Source organism: Macrobrachium nipponense, chromosome 38, assembly GCF_015104395.2.
Source record: "Macrobrachium nipponense isolate FS-2020 chromosome 38, ASM1510439v2, whole genome shotgun sequence".
Taxonomy (NCBI): domain Eukaryota; kingdom Metazoa; phylum Arthropoda; class Malacostraca; order Decapoda; family Palaemonidae; genus Macrobrachium; species Macrobrachium nipponense.
This window is the reverse complement of record NC_061098.1, coordinates 22,030,250-22,045,821: the sequence shown is the minus strand read 5'-3', so window position 1 is coordinate 22,045,821 and position 15,572 is coordinate 22,030,250. Positions and strand designations below refer to the sequence as shown.

General features: G+C 39.2%; 1 protein-coding gene across 1 annotated transcript in view; it reads right to left on the bottom strand.

Annotated features, from left to right (window-relative positions):
• Positions 1-1,546: 1,546 nt before the first annotated feature.
• The window catches only part of LOC135209423 (protein Daple-like), a 65,251-nt gene continuing 51,225 nt past the window's right edge, over positions 1,547-15,572 (bottom strand). Inside the window, exon 3 of the mRNA XM_064242104.1 lies at positions 1,547-1,678. Coding sequence (XP_064098174.1) covers positions 1,561-1,678 — 118 coding nt within the window. The 3' untranslated portion in view covers positions 1,547-1,560. The remainder of the gene's footprint in view (positions 1,679-15,572) is intronic.

Genomic DNA, 15,572 nt, shown 5'->3' with positions numbered 1-15,572 from the left:
ATTCTGAGCAATAAATACTTTTAATGGTACTGGGACTTTATGGACACCCTGTAGTCTATCTGAATTCCTTTAATCACGGTATGACCATGAAAATATTTCTTAAAAGATTCTGACTCATCTACTTATTTATAATAATAAATTCCAATTAGATCTTTATTTCTCCTCCCCCAGGTGACAGTGAGGGGGAGACGTGACACAGCCACCCTCCCCCTGCAAACCGGTTTGTCCACCCCGGGTGGGGGTTAGGTAGGGATAGTGATGGTAGGGGAGACAGCAGCGCCAGGTTCCAGCGCACGTACCTGTGGTCCCAAGAAGAGTTGAAACTCTGACCTACTTGGATTAAAATGATGCCAAGGGGGGTTGGACATGAATAGGGATTTATGGAAGATAAAGCACATGAATTGAACTGAATATGAAATTCAGGCCAAAGCCCAAGCACTGGGACCAATGAGGTCATTCAGAGCTAAAACGGAAATTGACAGTAAAAGGTTTGAAAGGTGTAACAGGAGGAAAACCTCAAAGCAGTTGCACTACGAATCAATTGTTACGAGAAGGGGGAAAGTAAGATGGAAGAGAGAGAACATGAAAGGAGTTACAGTAAAAGGAACGAAAGGGGTTGCAACAAGGGGCCGAAGGCAAGCTGCAAAGGACCTTAAGTTGCGACTACAGACACCAAAATGAAAACGCAACTAAAATCTCACGACGCAAAAAGGTCATCAATCACTCATTGAGCCACAAGAACAAACTAAGTAAATCAAGGAAATACTAATCAATAGCGATGCTAGAATGACCGTTGAGTAAAAATAATAAAACAAGAGTGGATCTTTTTTGTTCGCGCCGGGCGGCATGTAACCGAACTGTAACCTAGTAATGGGACCTTCCCTGAAAAAAGCAGGTTGCCATATCTTAAAAACCATCCATAGAATGTTCTTGAAAATGATCTCATTATGTTTCCCACGCCCAAATTTCACGAAAAGTTATATAATTTCTAACCTCACCTCACCTAGGGGCAGAGAGAGAGAGAGAGAGAGAGAGAGAGAGAGAGAGAGAGAGAGAAAACAGGGGTCTGTAATACTATAGTAGATTTGCATCAACCGTGCATTTGATGTCTAGGCCAGTCCCTTACGACGCTCCTGATTGGCTGTTGATAAGCCAATCACGGGGCTGGAAACTCAGTCTCTCTCGAGGGTTCACATAAGCAGGACGTATGTTCCACCTATCCTGAAAGATGTATACCTCAGGAGAGGTGGAAACATAGATCTACCCATGTGAACTCTCGAGAGCCTAAGAGTTTCTAGCCCTGCGATTGGCTTATCAACAGCCAATCAGGAGCGTCGTAAGGGACTAGCCTAGACATCAAATGCACGGTTGATGTGAATCTACTATAGTACACATCTCGGGAATTCACCGCCGGGTGGAGGCAGAGTAGAAAGAGGATCAAGATGCTAGGGGAGACATGACACATCCACCCACCAAATGCAAACCGTTTTGTCCGCCCCGGGTGGGGGGCGTGGTGGGTTAGGGGATCGGGAGAGTAGGGTAGACACGACATATGAACCACTATGAACTGACCTGATAAAAGCTCTTGATGTGATGAAGCAGGGCGGCTAAATTCAGGAGACGAGAAGCGGCGTCGGTCGGGTGGCGATTCACGGGGCGCCCACCACTGCGAGGATCACTGCAAAGGGGCGAGAGGAAGAAAATGTTATTGCAAACACATCAAAAGAAGAGGCAAAATGTTACTGCAAACATCTCAAAAGAAGAGGCAAAATGTTATCACAAACACACGAAGAAGTAAAATGTTATCATAAACACATCAAATGAAGAGGCAAAATGTTAATACAAACATCAAAAGAAGTAAAATGTTATCATAAACACATCAAAAGAAGTAAAATGTTATCACAAACACATCAAAAGACGAAAAATGTTAAAATAAACACATCAAAAGATGAAGGAAAATGTTATTAAAAACATCAAAAGTAAAATGTTAATCCAAACACATCAACAGAAGAGGCAAAATGTTAATCACAAACACATCAAAAGAACAGCAAAATGTTATCACAAACATCAAAAGAAAAGGCAAAATGTTATTATAAACATCTTAAAAGAAGAAGCAAAATGTTATCACAACCACATCAAAAGAAGAGGCAAAATGTTATTACAAATACATCAAAATAAAAGGCAAAATGATAAATGTTTAATTCGTGGAAATAAAATGACCCTCACAAAAGTCATAACAGGAAATTATGTGGATCCTTTCCAAAGGAATTTTATTATTCATACTAGTGATCATTTAAACTTGTGCACAAAAATTCCGGTTGCACACAACTGCAGAGATTTTTTTTTTTAAAGGCATGAACCACACAGTGCCAATGATGAAAGGCTCCCAGGAAAATAAAAGGTAGAAATGAACCTTAAAATTAAAAAAACGACGACACCTTGCACACTATCTAAGAAAGGGTCTTCTTTACTGTCTCGTTTGGAATTATTGGCCTCTGCTGCTGCTACGATAACAACAAATAGTACGAACTTGCAACACAATTACATAAAATAACTAGCGATAGATGACTCTTTATTCCCGCTGCAGAAAACGAAAGGAATTCGGTTTGTAAAACAGTTTACTGCAGCAATAGTGCACCTCATGCGGTGCACTGCAGGCATTAATTAAGGTTCTGTGCAGCGTGCCTTCTGTCCTTAGCTGTAACCCTTTTCGTTCCTTTTACTGTACCTCCATTCATATTCTCTTTCTTCTATCTTACTTTCCACCCTCTCCTAACAATTGATTCATAATGCAACTGCGAGGTTTTCCTCCTATTACACCTTTCCAACCTTCTACTGTCGATTTCCGACTCAGCGCTGAATGACCTCGTACGTCCCAGTGCTTGGCCTTTGTCCCAAATTTTATATTCAATATGGACCATCTCCCGAGGCTTATCATTGGGGTAATTGCTTTCCCCAATAGTAGATTCACATCAACCCTGCATTTGATGTCTGGCCTGTCCCTTACGACGCTCCTGATTGGCTGTTGATATGCCAGTCACAGGGCTGGAAACTCTCAGTCTCTGGAGAGAGTTCACAAAGGCAGGATGTATATCCCAGCTCTCCTGAGGGATACGTCTCTCAGTCCCTCTCGAGAGGGACTGAGAGTTTCCAGCCCTGTGATTGGCTTATCAACAGCCAATCAGGAGCGTCGAAAGGGACGGGCCTAGACATCACATGCACGGTTTATGTGAATCTACTACAGTACTGTATCTCCAATAGTCAACTCTCATCAAAGACGCCCACAACACCAATAAAACGGGTTGGTATCGACTTCCTTTTGTAGATATGAAACCTAGAAAACCACCAGTTGCCTTTAGTCAACAACCCCAACTGAACACGTGGGCAATCCCACACATGTGTGTAGTAACACAGACACACATTAAAATAAGCATACCTACACATGTCACTCGCTAGCAAAATATGTATCAACACAATCAACACCACAATGTGTGTAAGAATACACGCAACATTTCGAAAACCAATAAAACCATGGAAATGCCACAACGCATATACCTACACCTGCAAACCCCCACGAAGTTGCCAATACTGGACCAACGCGAGTAAACAGAACAGACTCAAACGTGAGAGCGTTCACACGCAAACGCAAAAAGCATTATACATCCAACCGCACGTGTTGTATCGACGTAACAGAGAGCTAGGAAACGGAGCATTCTTCCACTGAACAATACCTTCGCTCCGCTCCCACAAAACCTGATCGATTAGTAATGCAATGTTGGCGGCGGTTACTGAACTTTAATGACGGTGTGGAGAGACTGATTGAACGCACACGGGACATGGTCACGGTACTTTCGAGATGTATACAAATTGCGAGTTACTGTCAGTACCTTGCCAGAGAGAGAGAGAGAGAGAGAGAGAGAGAGAGAGAGAGAGAGAGAGAGAGAGAGAGAGAGTTAAAAATTAAGTGTATCTTGGTTTTACCAGACCACTGAGCTGATTAACAGCTCTCCTAGGGCTGACCCGAAGGATTAGATATGTTTTACGCGACTAGGAACCCATTGGTTACCTAGCAACGGGACCTACAGCTTATTGAGAGAGAGAGAGAGAGAGAGAGAATTCCTGCTCATTCCAACCTGAGAAAGGAAATGGTCTCTCAGCATTCCAGACGAAATCATTAAATTTTCAGAACTGATCATTTGGAGGCGGCGTCTGAACATGACTGGATATATCCCCCCACCCCCATTTTTTTTCCGCCAAAGCAGAATCCTGCAAGGCGATGCGGTTGAGGCATCGCCACTTCCTCTTCCTCACACTTATTTCAGTCCGTTTCTCCTACTCTTTCCCCCTTTCCCCCCTCCCTCAATAACTTCTCCCTTTCCTTCCAATAAATGTTAGGGTCTTCGTGTGGTTCCAAAAGTCTGGAAACGGAACTTGCTCCTGCTCAGGAAATGTTAAAAACCTCCATGCATATTATGCACCACGACATATGCAACGAATCAATACTGATTAAATCCAGGACTTACTAAATTTCGGCGTCCAGGAACCTAACAAAATAATGCAAATAAATCAACAGACTACAAAGCATCGATTATTCAAGAAAAAGTGAGAAAATCAGGGAGAGATCAATACCAAAATTCTGCAGGAAATGTATATCTTAAAAAAAGGTTTCTAGGTTTCTTCTTGGCAAACTGATGCTAACGTGTTCGCAAAAAATAAACAACTCAAATGGCATCATCACGTACTAATAACAATATAATATCGATAACAACCATGCAAAACGTAATAACCATAGTATCTTGTTATCTACACCGTGCAATATGAAGGGCTTTTGCGAAAACTTCTGAGCTTTATCTGCTACAAATCTTCAAATACCCTACTTCTAATTCTCGCATAGTACATTTGGCAAAGGTCTTCATAAACCATGCCACGTTTAAGACGAATATCAGTTTTTTTAATCTGGTAATAAAAATGAATAGAAATCTGTAAAAGCGTGCTTTTAAAATACTGCAGAAGAGTGCTTTCAAAATCCAAGTTCAACATAATTCTTATACCATGAACTTTGTATATTTGACACCACTGTATTAACATACATTAGCTCCCCCGTCTCTCGATTTTGGTCTAACTATAATAGATGTTATCCTTCCATTAGATTGCTAATAGTCTTCTGAAAGCTAGCTTGTTTGTTTGTATGGTGTTTTTACGTTGCACGGAACCAGTGGTTATTCAGCAACGGGACCGACGGCTTTACGTGACTTCCGAACCACGTCGAGAGTGAACTTCTATCACCAGAAATGAACATCTCTAACCCCTCAGTGGAATGCCCCAAGGCCGTATCGATCACGCCACTGAGGAGCCTTTTCTGAAAGCTAGTTCCTCTAGTGCTCAATGGAACCAGAGGAATGTATTTCTGGTGATTAGAAATTCATCTCTCGATATACTGTGGTTTGAATCCTACAAAAAGCTGTAGGTCCCGTTGCTAGGTAACCAACTGGTTCCTAGCCACGCAGAAAATATCTAATCCTTCGGGCCAACCCTAGGAGAGCTATTGATCAGCTCAGTGGTCTGGTTAAACTAAGATAATCTTAACTTTTCTTCTGAAAGCTTATCTATAGGAACTGACTATCTTTCAGTCATGCCGTACATTGATACAGATCATAACAGACTTATCTGTAGTCTCACTCTTGAATACAATTTCCCTCATAAGGGGTTAAGTGCCGTCAGTACACCTTATACAGTGCAACTGTAGGCATTACTTAAGGTCCTCTGCAGCGTGCCTTTGGCCCCTAGCTGCAACTGCGAGGTTGTCCTCCTGTTACAACTTCAAAACCTTTTAGTCAATTTCCGTTGCAACGCTGAATAACCTCACAGGTCCCAGTGCTTGGCTTTTGTTGTAAATTCTATATCCATTTTCATTGAATACAATTTCAGTCTATCTGATTTCCAAATTTCTTTCAGCCTATCCACTGCTTGATTCGCCTGTTTTCACCTTCCACTCAAGGGATAGGGAACCTACACTGAATAGTAACTGCTTCAAAGATTCAACTTAATCCTAGCTCCAGCTAATGCTACTTCACCCTTAAGTCCCCCACCTGTTAACAATTAGGTATCACCCTTAATTACCACTATGTTGAGCACTTGATTCTATCAAAAGGGCCTTTGCTTCCTTCATATTGTTTGTTTGTATGGTGTTTTTACGCTGCACGGAACCAGTGGTTATTCAGCAACGGGACCAACGGCTTTACGTGACTTCCGAACCACGTCGAGAGTGAACTTATATCACCTGAAATACACATCTCTCACTCCTCAATGGAATGCCCGAGAATCCAAGTCGCGGCCACCGAGGTGGCAGGGCAAGACCATCCCGATCACGCCACTGAGGCGCTCACTTCTTGCCCAGTCTTGTTTACCAAGAGGTTTTTCTCATCTTTCCTGAAACCGGTCAACCATAATACCGGCCTTTTCCCACTTTCACTGCTTCGACTAAAATATCAACTCGCCGCCTTTCTTAACACTCGTCGAGCCACCAAACTCACCATCCCACCTAACTCGTGTATAACACTTTCCACTTCGGGTCTACTTAGTCAATCCAAAGACAAGATTACACAAAGAAACAGGGACAGAACTGAATATAGAATTTAGGCCAAAGGTCGTTCAGCACTGGAACAGAAACTTAAAGATTAAAGTTTGAAAGGTGTAACATGATGAAAACCTCGCAATTGAACTAATCGTTAGGAAAGAGTGGAAAGTAAGATGGAAGAGTATATGAAAGTAGGTAAAGTAAAAGGAACGAAACGAGTCGCAGCTAGGGGGCCAAAGGCACGCTGCAGAGGAACTTAATAATGCCTACAGTTGCACCGTACGAGGTGCACTGACGGCACTTAACCCCCTACGAGGGTAATTGTATTCAAGAGTGAGACTACAGATATGTGTCTGTTATAATCTGTATCACTGCACGGCATGACTGAAAGATTTGTCAGTTCCTGACGGCACTAACCCCCTAAAAACAGGGGTCAAGATCTCTCTCTCTCTCTCTCTCTCTCTCTCTCTCTCTCTCTCTCTCTCTCTCCAAGGAGACTTATTTTCGTTCTACTCTGGATACCACAATGTATTTAATGTCACTGGCTTTGTGCAGGTGCGGTGTCATAAAATCTGCGAAGGTCTGAGAAAAGGTGAGGGTCGCTGTCGGAGAAATCGCAATCATCGTCGGTCGTTTCACTTTACCTCAAATAAAGGCTGAATTGCTTTTAGTGGAGGAGAAGACGAGAATCATTTAAATCTCGTGCCGTGGTGATCTTTTCTGACACAAACACAAGCATTATATATATATATATATATATATACTATATATATATATAATATAATATATATATATTATATATATATATCTATATATATATATATATTATATAGATATTATATATTATATAATATATATATATATCTATTATATGTCTGTACTATATAAAGGTGCCACGGAAGAAAATGAAAAAATTTTTCTCCAAGGCATTACCTTTATTTAAAGATACCATCTCGTTTCATATATTTCGTGATCAAGTTATTCTCACACACACACACACACACATATACGAATCTGTTCTGGGATGATGCTAATTTCTGGGTTTAGACAACACAATTACTTATTTACCAAACGGAATTCAGGGCTCTGACTGCTACAAGAGTAAGAAATCGCAAATATATATATATATATATATATATATATATATATATATATTATATATATATATATATATATATATATATAAAGGTTTTTTGCCACGAAAGAAAAAAATGAAAAAGCGAGTTAGCAGAGTACTTTCGGTCCTATTCGGACCCTTTACTGAGGGTCCGAATAGGACCGAAAGTACTCGGCTAACTCGCCTTTTCATTTTTTTTCCTTCGTGGCAAAAAAAAAAACCCCAAACCTTTTATTTATACATAGCATCACGTTTTATATACTTCGTGATCAAGTTATTCATATATGTATATATATATATATATATATATATATATATATATATATATATATTTATATATATATATATATATATATATATATATATATATATATATATATTATACATTCGCACATGTATATGCATATATGTAATTTCTAAATAAGACTCACGGTTATCATAATTAACAGCAACCGTTAAAAATAACTACATTCCATTCACACGACATTCATTACGAAATACCGAGTTTCCTATGACGGACATTACTTCAAAGTGTTATTTTTCATGCATGCGACGCCTACTAAGAGTCTACAAACCGGCTGACACAAGAAGTAGGACTGAATAGAATCGAGTAATAGAATATAGAATTTAGGCCAAAGGCCAAGCACTGGGTCCTATGAGGTCACTTAACGCCGAGACGGAAACTGCCAGAAAAAAGGTTTGAAAGGTGTAACAGGAAGACAACCTCGCAGTTGCACTATAAATTAATTTTAAGAGAGGGTGGAAAGTTAGATGGAAGAAAGTTACAGTAAAAGGAATGAAAGGGGTCGCAGCTAGGGGTCGAAGGGACACTGCAAAGAACCTTATGTAATGTCTGCAGTGCACCGCGTGAGGTGCACTGACGGCACTACACCCCCTTACTGGGAGGAGGAGGATGGAGACCTAGGTCTAAAGAATACTGAAGACCTTGGGGGCGGCATGGAGGCGACACCACACACTCGCCCCTGACACCAATGAAAGTCGAAGTCAGGTGGATCCATTTATTTACTTTTCTTCATTCGTTCCATTGACTGGAATGTTTTAAGACGTAAAATAAGAGAAAACATAACCTTACGACGGAGTCCATTATCATTATTAAGTAAATCCACTGTAATATAGCCGTTGGATTTTATTTAAAATATATAAAGCAGAAAGCTTTCGATGACCTGCACGGTCCTCCTTGTCAATCTAACTATAATTACAAAAAGTGGCTACATAAAAACTTTGTTTCTGACTTATGTTTACAAATAAGTAAAAAAACAAAGTTTTTATGCAGCCACTTTTAGTAATTATAGTCAGATTGACAAGGAAGACCGTGCAGGTCATCGAAAGCTTTCTGCTTCATATAATTTAAATAACAAAATCAAACAGGCATACTACTGTGGATATACTTTCCCATTTTATTGACTCATGGAATTATGAGTTTTCCTTGAATTATTATTATTATATCATTCAGAAGATGAAACCTACTCATATGGAACAAGCCCACCAAAGGGGTCTTTGACTTGAAATTCAAGCTTCCAAAGAATATGGTGTTCACCAGGAAGAGGTAAAGGGAAATACAGAAGGAAGGGATCCCACTTATCAAAAAAAAATAAATAAAATAAATAAATAAATAAATAAATCAACAAATAGATAAAAATGTATTAAAATGCAAGGAGAAGAGTATTCGGGTAGTATATAATGTATTGCATCTTCGTTTCAACTTAAAACACAATCTCCTATGAAACAGGCACATAGCCATGCTGTAGGAGTTAGTATAATCGTGTTGCAAAATTCACTGGAATCGGAAAATGCAATTTTGGCCAGAGCCCAAGCGTCGGGACCTAAGAGGTCATTCGGCGCTGAAAATACAGTTGAAACGATTGTTACAAGAAGGTGGAAAGTAAGATGGAAGAGAGAGTATATGAAGGGAATTCATTAATCCTGAAGGAATGAAAGAGGTTGCAGCTAGGGGCCGAAAGGGCGCTGCAAAAAAAAATAATAATAAAATAAATAAATAAATAAATTTCAGCAATGCATACAGTGCACCGCTTGAAATATACTGATGGCACCAATGCCCAGTTGCAAAATCATGATACCTTTTGCATTTTTTCTTTCCGTGTTCCTTTGCAATAGCTGGCATTCATATGAGCATACTAAATATCGATAAAAAGGTAATTTGTTAGTTTGCAATATGCAATATAATTAGCATATCTTTTTTACCAGACTCAATGACTATTTTTAACATGAAAAACTTAATTTTCGGCTGAAGGTTTTCATGTTAAAAAGTTCTCTCTTTTTCAACTGCTCAGTTTCAAAATAACGACTAAATCAGTATCATGTTCATGATACACATATTAACTATATATAAAGAAATAAAAACAAGTAAAAATGCTTTTGCTTCAATGGAAATGACTAAAAAATCTAATTTTTTGTTCAACGTATAATACCTACTATATGAATCTTTAGGCCACGACCCAGTGGTGGCCAGTGTTGTTGGTGCCTAAAGTAGTGCCAGACAGGCGATCATGGTAAACTTCAACCTTAAACCAAATAAAAACTACTGAGACTAGAGGGCTGCAATTGCGTGTATTTGATGATTGGAATGTGGATGATCACCATACCAATTTGCAGCCCTCTAGCCTCAGTAGTCTTGAAGATTTAAGGGCGGGAACAAAAAGTGCGGACGGACATACAGACAGACAAATAGCGACTTCAAGGGTTTTCTTTTACAGAAAATTAAAAATCGAATAACAAAAAATTCAAACGTCGAAGCGATCATGAGATCACCTTGTAAGCTGGCAGATGTCCGCCTCACCCTTAGAAGGTCTTTCTTTATAGTAGCAGGTTAGCTTCCTTTTCCGACGACTTAAGCCCTTTTCCACACACACCGCAGCTATCCCATAACCCCAACCTATCCCCCCCCCCACCCCCCCCCCCAACTGCTCCCCCTCCCCTCCCCCACCCCCACCCACCCCCCCCCCCCCCCCCCCCCAAAAAAAAAAAAACCCTCTACATAGCCGCCGAGTGAAAGAAGAGGACATGAGGCCATTACCTGCCTAATCTCTCACATCCGGAGTCTGAGAGAGAAAGAGAGAGAGAGAGAGAATTCCTCGAAGGAACATAAACTTGTGTAACTACGCGTTCAGATCAATAAAATGCGAAGAACTCTGAATTGGGAAAGCTCCCCGCGGACGTATAAATGATTTAAGTATTTTTGCTCTAACACAACCTGCAAGTGCTTGACATCAACAGAACGAGCGAGCGAGCATATCATAACAGATAGTCACATCAACAAGAGATGGTCTCAATCAAAATTTGTCTACGCCAGGACGTCAGGACACCCCCTCCGGGCAGATATTGTTAACATCTCAACATGACGAGATTCATAAAAAAAACAAAAAAAATGGTAAGATTGTATAGTATATAATTCGTCTATAATTATCACATCAATATATATATATATATATATATATATATATATATATATATATATATATATAGATAGAGAGACGAGAGAGAGAGAGAGAGAGAGAGAGGAGAGAGAGAGAGAGAATCAGGATTAGGAGAGAGCTTATTCAAGAATAATAGTAACAGCTTCTCTAAACGGGGAACGTACTTTGTAAATAATGATTCTACGTCTTTATAAAGATCCCATTCATTTTGTTAATGGATTCAGACTTATCTAGAAATGCAGTCCCCCTCCCCTTATCCCGTGAGAGGAACTATAAATATATATATATATATATATATATATATATATATATATAGTATATATATATATATATATATATATATATATATAATTCCAGTGTAATCCAGTAAGAATCACTACAACCATACACTGCTTTTGACCTCACACCTCCCCTCAAACTATAAACTCTACACATGTTCAGACTAACAAAGGCAATAAAGTAATATCGTTATGGTTCCAAGCTTCCAAAGAGCAGCATCTTGCTACTCAAAACTGGCCTTTTTCTTCGCCCTGCAAGTACAGGAAAGGCCAAAGTTATTCTATATACTACCTTGGGAAAGGCAAAAGGGGCCTTCGGCAAGGGGGTGAGGGCCGAAAGGGAATGTTGGATGTAGCTGTGCTTATATTATTATGCCAGTGGAATTTATGACCGTTTTTTGCCTACTCGGGCAGTAAGCCTACAAACTACTTCGTTGTTGTTGCTGGGGTAGGAAAGCCCATTGGAGGAGCCTGAAAAGGTCTGATAAAACGCGTTTCGCGTTGAGTTAAAGATACAGGAATTTTAGGATAGGATATTTATGATTTATTTACTTGAATGAAAAGGTAAAAACGTATTTATTTTAATTTTCGTTGGTGAAACAAGGCTCTATTTGATCGTAGATTTTAGCACGTTTTAATTTACGTTTAAGAAGTTAGGAATATAATATTCACAACTGATACGTGAGGGGAAAATCTTCCACGCGTCCCGAGTCAGCTGGAGGTCGGATCACGCCTTGTTACATAGCACGACGCTAGGTAGACTATAATGAAAAAGTTTTGATTGGGTACACAGTATCTGTCTCTCTATATATAATATATCGTTATGCACGATGAGAAGGACGTCCCGACAAATAATATATAAATTGTAGTAGTACAGATAAAATGTTCGTTGTAGACCTTCTAATTACATTTCTACAGTCAGTACACAGCCATATTATAGTTAACATAAAATAACTAACTATAATCATTATTATCACTTCACGTTCGGTAAATCATGAAAAATTAAGTACAGCCTTCTGCTTATCACTTCACGATCGGTAACATGCGAGACATTCTGCTTTCTGAAGAAAAATTGAGTAGCACAGCCTTCTGCAAGACATTTCTTACTATTAACTCTGCAAGTTATTCTGCATTCTGAAGAAAATGAAGTAGCACAGTCCTCTGCATAACATTTCTTGCTATTAACTCTGTCAGATATTGTGCATTCTTAGGACTTTTAAATGTCTTTGACAAAGCTGACAGACAAATAACCCGGTATGAATTAATTAAAATGGGCGTAAAATTGTAAGCTGTTGGCGTGGATTAAGGATTATCTAGCAGGCCTGAAGGTTTCCGTACTTTCTCCAAGGGAAGAGGTGCTCTGTATACGACTTATCAATGTTAATGTTAAGTGCCAAGTTGCCCAGGGGAACTACAATTATCCTTTATTCTGATATATCTTGACTCAAGCATGAACGCATCTTCAAATGCAACATTCGCTGAATATTATTGGCAAATTTTGTGATGAGATGAGATTTGTGATCTCAGATAAAGACAAAAGTTATATGTAACAAATAGGGACCTAGGAAGATCTAATACTGCAGGAGTATAAGCTTAAATACGTTGGTGTATAACTGAGAAAGTCATAGTGAATGACTAAGTAGCAGATGATACACAGGCATCCATCTTTTTTTAACGGAGTGAATGGGGTGAGCCCTTGATGTTTTTAATAAATTACCATAGAAGGGCTAAATAATTACTAACTGAAGAGGTCAAGTTTTTTTTTTTTTTTTTGCCCAAAGGAAATAGCAAAGAAAGGGTGCACTGCCTATGAAAGGTGGATGGATGCCCAGGCCTGCTTTGAAATCAAGACATATGAGCGTCTAATGGCGTGTATGCGTTTGGAACATTTTTTCTTTTTAAGGATAAGTCAGAGAGGATAATGTGTTTGCTCCCATCTTCTTCTCCCAAACGACTATAGTACCTACAAGGTCATTTTAAAGACCATGGAGCATCAGAGGGGCTTCTTAGTGCAATTAATGGAATTTCACAGTTTGCTCCAGAACATGAGCAATGTTCCTATTAAAACAAAATATGACATGACATTAGCAAGTGCTGGAATAAAGAAGACGGTTCTGGAGCAACAAAAGTCAATGATCTATACAGAGGCCAACAACAATAACTACTACAAGGATATACAGGTAATAAACGCTGATGAAGTGAAGAAAAGAAAGAAACACAAAAGACTGATGGAATTAAAAGGAAAGCGTAGTTGCTTACATTCATGTCACTGTCACCTATAATGACACTTAGATGAGTATGTGAAAAGACTGCTACTCTTTTAACATTTGGCAGAAGCCAGATTGACAATCAATATCTCAAGAATGACTTTAGGACAACAAAGGTCGAGGATTAGTTGCATCTGCACGCAAAAGTTGAGAGTATACAGCAGTTCTACAAAACAGCATTTTCCTGGTATGAGTGAATACTACAGGAATTCTGTGAGAACTATTACGTCATGGCATTGGCCCACTGATCTTTTCAAAATGCGTGGAAAATGCGTCTGGTCTACTCGATGACACGAGACATTAACTTCGCTCAAGAAATTCACCAGTTTAAAGCCTGTTCCTAAGGTAACTAATTCCAAGAAATAATTTGGGATAGAAGAAATCCAGAGAAAAAGTCACACAGGAAAAAAAAGAAGTCACATTAATCTTTCCTAGATAGTGATCAACAACGGTTTTAACCCAGCATGTATCCACTTTTGCAGCATGTTTAGTACAAGCTCGTTGGGGATTACCGTAAAAACATAAACAGAAGACTGTAATTATCACCCCCAGTATTATTTTATCCCCTGACTTTTCTCCTATGCCAAAATTGTAACTTTTCTGTTACTTTTTCTCCAGTGACTTTGTTACCCGCCACCAGCTGAAGATACTAAATAACAGCAGTGTAATGTTGCAGAAAGGAGATCGAGGCATCAAGCATCCTGGAGCATTTTCTCCGGGAAATGTAACAAATATATACCAGGAATAAATGTGCAACAGTGGAGGAGCTACAGGCCTTGGTTCTTGTCGTGAAATATTTCTCAATTTACATCTTCTTTAACATAAAATCCGAGAGAATCTGATCTTGTTTGTTCTCTCCTGGGTGACTTACTGCCACCCAGGAGAGGGAGACATGACACAGCCACTCATCCCCTGCTAACCAATTTGTCCTTCCCAGGATGGGGGAGCAGGAGAGGTAGGGGGGAACGAGAGGGTAGGGGAGGCATCCACCCTCCTCCTAAAAACCTGTTTGTCCACCCAAGGTGAAGGTGGGATAGGTTGGGGATCGGGAGGGTAGGGGAGACAGCAGTCCTGGGTTCCAGTGCGCGTAGCGCGCGCCAAGAAGCTCGTCAAAGATAATTCCTTTCCTGTTTCTCACTGACCGCAACCTAATTGTACTTCTTGCTTATCGCCAAATATCAAATCTCAGATGTTGAATATAATCCAAGTCAGTTCGATCATTCAAATGCACCAAATAATAAAGCACTTCCTGACCACCTTTCAAACGTCAGCATAGATTAAGATGGGATTAAGTTATTTATCACCATCCGTTTAAAAAAAAAAAAAACACCCTCCAGAAACCGCGTGAGAGACCAGTGATCATTTCCATCCTAGTTATGGCAAAGAAGGAGACGATTTCCTTTCCAGTGAACTGGAAACTTTTCTCTCAAGAGGGAGGCGCCGAGTGACTCAGTCTATTTTGGTAACCGTTAAGAATTTACTACGTCTAAAAAAGTTGTTCGGAAGTTAAACAGGAAAACACACATAATTATGTATATATATATATATATATATATATATATATATATATATATATGAATGTCTTTTATTGTAATACAACAGTACAATGTGAAGATAAAAGGCCCGTAAAACACTTTTTTTTTTCAACGTTGCAACCATGGGCCTTTTATCTTCATATATATATATATATATACCATATATATATATATATATATATATATATATATATATATATATATATATATATAATTATATAAATATATATATATATAAAGTAAAGGGTCGTGTAGACCGAAAAGATCTTGGCAATTCTCTTTTCACTTTCCTCCATGGCATCACCTTTATTTATAGATAGCATCACGTTTTATATATTTCGTG